This window comes from Silurus aristotelis, assembly GCF_946808225.1.
Source record: "Silurus aristotelis genome assembly, chromosome: 22".
Classification (NCBI taxonomy): domain Eukaryota; kingdom Metazoa; phylum Chordata; class Actinopteri; order Siluriformes; family Siluridae; genus Silurus; species Silurus aristotelis.
Window position 1 is genome coordinate 13408448 of NC_139595.1, and position 6035 is coordinate 13414482.

Below are 6035 nucleotides of genomic sequence, written 5' to 3' on the forward strand. Positions count from 1 at the left end.
CTCTGACTGTCGAAGGCGTATATCATTAGCTCCTGTGTGTAAAACTATCTTAGAGAACCTGTGCTTTCCTAAGAATCTAAGCTGACCTGCTATGTCCGGCGCCCTGGCTCCCAGTATACACATAACCTGTGCTGCTGGTGCCCCTAAAGGTCTAGCTAATTTCACGTGCCTCAGAATGGAGTCTCCTAAAACCAGAGCTCTTTCAGGTTTCTCAGCGGTTGCTTCACTGAGGAGAGCAAACCTGTTGGACACGCAAAGCGGAGAGGAATGGTGCTCCCGTGGGCGAGCCTTAGCGTTAGCTTTGGCTTTGCGAGTACATCTCTCTCACCTTCTCTCCAGAACTTCTCTAATAACATATCTAAAACCAGCTAATAATTTAATTTCTAATCCCGTCCATCCTCATCATTCCCAATGAAAATCGCAGCATCTCCAACTCTGCCACCTCCTGCTCCGCCTCCCGCCTTTGTGTCAATGCCACCGTCTCCAAAACCATATAACATCACAGGTCTCACCCCAGTCTTATAAACATTCCCTTTCATTCTTGCAGTTACCCTTCTATCACAAATCACTACTTTTCTTCACTTCTTTAACATACTCTCTGATACTTTGCACAGCTGATCCCAGGTATTTAAACTCATCCACCTTCACCAGACTTACTTCAATTGAATTTGATTGAAATGAAGAATTATTATGAATTATTTTTATGATAATTGTAAGTTTTGTTTTGTATTGCTCAACCATTTGTCTTATTTTAGAAAAAAACTTAAATAGAGAATTAATGACGTCACACTGCTATTTAAATTGCCTCATGCCTTTCAGGGTGAAAGACTTGTATTTTGACGTTTATGCCTGAACTTTCAAAACGGAAGTCGTTTATTTTAAAAGTTCAGTTTACTCTCCAGTGACAGATAAAGCGGACACTGATGGTTGCACACGAAATTCTTGCTAAATAAGCTGTAAACGCGTGTAATTGTGTTCTTTATCGCGGTATCAGTCCTCCAGAGAAAATGTCGGCTGTGCTTCCTCGCATTGAGCAGCTGTCCTGCAGAGTCCTGCGTGTCCTGGGCTGTAATCCCGGACCGATGACATTACAAGGGACCAACACTTACCTGGTGGGCACCGGGAGGAGGTATTAGTAATGTGTAAAATTATTACAATACAATATTAAAGGTAAAAAAATGGTGTTAATTATATTCACTCCTTATTTTGATAGTAACTGGGTGAATAACACGGAAGTGTGCACTGTACATGGAAGCCAGCAACCGTAACAATCGTCAGATATTTTCAAATATCAGAAACATATGCAAGAAAATAAGGAATCGCTTTCCCTGTATATTTATTAACACCTAACAGTTGTGATTTTATTCATATAATCATAGTTTTTCATTTATTTATTTATTTTTATTTGCACTTTGACATGCCAGGGGAGTCGCAGGAGTCAGGGGGGGGGCGGGGCGTGTCAGGGGGCGTTCCCGAGGACTGAAATGTACATTTATATTCAATAACAAAAATTGTGCTTATTTAGTTAGCTAAATACGTTGGAGGTTATTAAATGTGCCTAAGAATAGGATATTAAATAAAGAAAGCTCTTTGTTTGGCCCGTCTGCCCCAATTAAATACCTTTGCACTGAAGATTGTATGTACGCACTACAACAGCACATTAACAAACCCAATATGCCTCTATAGTGATCTTACACTGCTGTAAGTCCTGGATGCAGTATTGCAGTTATGCCACTTTTGTCGTGCATCTATTTAACTGTCTGTCTGCTGTTTGTGGGTGTGTGAGGCGTGTGTTAATAGACACTGGGGAACCTTCTGTACCTGAATACATCTCTAATCTGAAAGAAGCTCTGTGCCAAAGCGGGTCCTCCATCCAGGAGATCTTGGTCACACACTGGCACCATGACCATACAGGAGGAGTATCTGATATTCTTTCCAACATACACTCAGGTGGATTCACTTTTCTTTGTTTCTCTGTAATTCCTACTCTGGAATGTGACAATACTGCATAAGATCTTTTAAAATGCTGTAGGAAAGTGAATGTGATTCGCTCTGCAAAGTCTTGATTATGTGTGATGTGGTGTTTTAGATTTGCAGGTGAGTAAACTCCCTCGTACTCCCCCACAGCCAGAGGCGATTGGAAATGAGACAAGGAAATACACATACGTTAAGGATGGTGATGTCATCAAGACTGAGGGAGCCACATTACGGTGAGTGTCGCATCAGAAGAAGAGTGTATTCCACGCAGATTGCGAGAGTGTGTTTGCACGTGTATAATATTGTTATGTACAACATGGCTACATTTTTAACTAGTGTGTCTGTGCAGGGTCTTGTTCACCCCAGGCCACACTGATGACCACATGGCTCTGTATCTAGAGGAAGAGGCAGCGGTCTTTTCTGGAGACTGCATTCTGGGGGAAGGGACGGCTGTGTTTGAGGACCTCCATGATTACATGCTCTCACTGCAGATACTACTCGATATCAACGCAGACATCATCTACCCAGGTGTGTGCACATTACACAGTTACATTCTATGGATTTTACAGTTATATCACCATTGCTGAATGATGAAATCGTTTCAGTAGCTTTGAAATGACACCAAAGGCTGTGGAAAACTGTCATTTCAGCTGAATTTAGAGCTCTGTTTCTACTATGTAGCGCATTATTTTTCAGCCAGGAGAATTTATTTCGTTTTTTTAATTTAATAAGTAAGACATGGTGGACCTGTAATACCTATTGTTTCCAATAAGAAAAATCTGCTCATTGTAATTTTTCATTTAGTTTATGGTGTTTTAGTGGCAGGTAAAAAAAAGGAGATTACGAGATTAAAGTCGTAATATTTTAAGAAAAATGTCAAACTTGCGAGAATAAAGTAGTAACAGTACAAGAATAAAGTCAAAATATTTCGAGAATTAAGTAGAATTTACAAGAATAAAATTCGTATGCAGTATGAGAATAAAATCCATATGCCACAACGCGTTTAAGCCCTGGCTGAAGTACTGGCAAGTCAAGTCAAGTTTATTTCTATAGCGCTTTTCACAACAGAAATTGTCTCAAAGCAGCTTTACACAAATCAACAGTTAAGGTGAATGGTGTGTATTTATCCCTGATGAGCAGCCGTGGCGACAGTGGCAAGGAAAAACTCCCTTAGATGATATGAGGAAGAAACCTTGAGAGGAACCAGACTCAAAAGGGGAACCCAATCTCATTTGGGTGACATCAAGAGTTTGATCATAAATCTTTCAACAATACAGAACACTGGAGAGTGAGAACTAACATGAGCACTGGAGTATAAGATTATAAGTGATGTTCTTTCTGCAGTCTTATACAGTCTATATGGTTAGTAGCTCCTAGTTTTATAAGCTCAGCATTTGTGATCATCACAGATCCAGCATCAGCTTCTCCATGCCAGAGCCTTTAAACACTCCAGGAGGTCCAATGTCAAAACTCCACACATGTAGTGGGATCCAAATGGCACTGGTACGTCTCTAGATGGTTCGGGATGTTTGCGAGTTCTGCATCTACTTCTTCAAAGGTCCGTAATCATCACGAGGTGGGAGGTGACTGGAGCTGGCCAAACCTCAGGGTGTCTCGGGATGGGGAGAGAAAGAGAAGCAGTGGAGAGGAATTAGCGTAGCTGCTGTTCTTGATATTAACAGCACAAGTTGATAATGTGCATGTGATCAGATGTTCTGGAGCACAAGGTTTTGATATGTGATGTGTGTTATGTGTAGGCTTTGCTAAAAAGTTATGTTTTTAATCTACACTTATCATCATAAGGAGACGTAGAATGTGCCGGTGTTCAACTTCTTCAGGGTCGATTTATTTGATCATCATCCTCTTTGAATAGCACACACATGTAACCGATATCCTTGGAGTCGACCCCTGGTCGCCATTTCAGACATTTCTTCCATGTCTGTCTGATTTTTTAAATATATTTTTTTCTTCTGAATAAATTAGGTTTCCTACATAACATCAGTGTTTGTTTACTAATTATTCCTAAGTGCTGATGTGCCAAAAGACTATAATTTTTCTCAAAATGTTACCACTTTATTATTGTAATTTCGACTTTATTCTCGTAATTTTAACTTTATTAACAAAATACTTCTATAATAATTCTTGTTTCTTAATTCCCGTACTGACGTTATTCTCGTAATCGTCGATTTTTTTTAACGTGCCACTAAAACGCCATAGTGCATTGTTAGTTTTTTTTTTTGCGTTTCAAATTTTGTTCAAAAAACAATTGAGAATTGAATAAAACTAAAATTATGAGGTCTTGAATCAGATAGTGGCTATCAGTTGGAGTGTATAACTGCAACCCCAAACTCTTTAATCTGTTAGCCTTGACTTGACTAGTGTGGTCTGTGTCCTTCACCAGGTCATGGTCCTGTGGTGTTAAGTGCGTGCAACAAGATCCGGGAGTACATCACCCATCGCTCCGCCCGGGAGCAGCAGATTCTGCTCGTGCTGAGAGAAAACCCTGGAGATGCTTTCAGTTCCTCTGCACTGGTTAAACTTGTGTACAAGGTCTTGTGCTGTTTTCTGATTAGGATTATATCATCAAATAGTTTTGGATTAGTAAAGATTAGTGAAGATTAGTTTTTCTTTATTAGGATACTCCTGAGCACTTACACAGAGCTGCAGAAATCAACTTGGTTCATCACTTAAAAAAACTACAGAAGGAGGGAACAGTTTGTTTGGGTAAGAAATCATGTGTGTATTATTTTAAATATGAATAAAGTTAATAATCAGTGCACTTTCCTTTGCTTAGATCTATGTTTTAATGTCATTTTAATGTGGTTCCCAGTTTTTCTAACACGGTTTTTGTTTTTCTGCATATTTACAGTTGGAGATTCAAAGAAGTGGAAGAGCAACTTGTGACCACAACCAGAACATATTATTCACAAAAAAAACCCCTAATTGTGGTAGAATTAAGATGCAGGTATCCCAAATAAATCTTTTCATTATGTAAAGTGAAAATGAGATCAATTTGTTACCTAGAAGAATGATTAGCACTTTTACAATTAAACTTCTAATTATTATAGACTTACCTCATTTCATTGTGGTTTGTCTTAATGAGGTTTTGCAACAGTGAAATCTTTTTACTCACAGCATTCAATAGCTAAGTAGATGCAGTCAACAGAAACATGAAAGAAAATCATGTGGACAGTGATACTGTGTCAAACTAGCTAAGGTTTTTGTAAAATGTAATATTCGGCAAGCATGAAGTAGCTAAGAGCTATTAGCATAGCAACACATTTTGTATGACTGAGTTTTTTTAACATGTTGTCTGTAAGCATTCTATTGATGTCACACACACCATGTCTGGATATGAGATTAACTATGCAGATACACAGAATATAAAATTATTGAATAAAGAATAGTGTGTCCTTCTTTTACGATCAGATTTGGCTGTGCTATTTGAAAGCTGTGCTATTTTTCAGTCATGATTTTTTTGCCCACTTGTCTTTTGGAGGGATGTGGCATTGTAAACCCAAGCAAAATTATTCTGACTGAACACCTTTGGTCATCCTCTAATGAAATGTTTCTGAAGGGTTTAAATGAGGTCACAATTCTTGGCTGTCACCATATTGCAAGCCAGAGTGAGGTAATCTCAGAACTGAAAAATGGATCAATTTTGAAACTGATGAGACAAGATTATCAAGGACAATCAAACCTTAAAAAAATTACCCGGACCCCCCAGCACCGAGTTCATCCCAATATCACAGCAAAGCTGCATCGGTGGCATCTCTTCCTTTGCACCTGTGCCCAGATCTCTTCAGTTATGTTTTTTTTTTGGTCATACTTGCTTTTGTTCACATTCTCCGAACAACATTTTTAAAAACGATTATTACTTCATTAGTCTTCATTCAATGTGCAGTTCCTCTTAAGCACATTTCAAACCAGAATGTACACCATGCATGTGACCTTCACACCAAGCACTAGCAGCTTGCAGACCTATGCTATAAAATAAACATACTTTTTATAGTACTGTACAAGCTTGGTTTCAACTGCAGTATGTGTGAGAATTTGAG

General features: G+C 38.8%; 1 protein-coding gene across 1 annotated transcript; it reads left to right on the plus strand.

Moving 5' to 3' along the window:
• The first annotated feature begins 833 nt into the window (after positions 1-833).
• lactb2 (lactamase, beta 2) lies at positions 834-5405 on the plus strand. The gene is made up of 7 exons (XM_083526076.1): positions 834-1129; positions 1787-1950; positions 2090-2210; positions 2327-2505; positions 4379-4527; positions 4614-4701; positions 4847-5405. Exons 1-7 carry the CDS (start codon positions 1008-1010, stop codon positions 4879-4881), a joined length of 858 nt encoding a protein of 285 aa, XP_083382202.1. The 5' UTR covers positions 834-1007; the 3' UTR covers positions 4882-5405.
• The last annotated feature ends 630 nt before the right edge of the window (positions 5406-6035 follow it).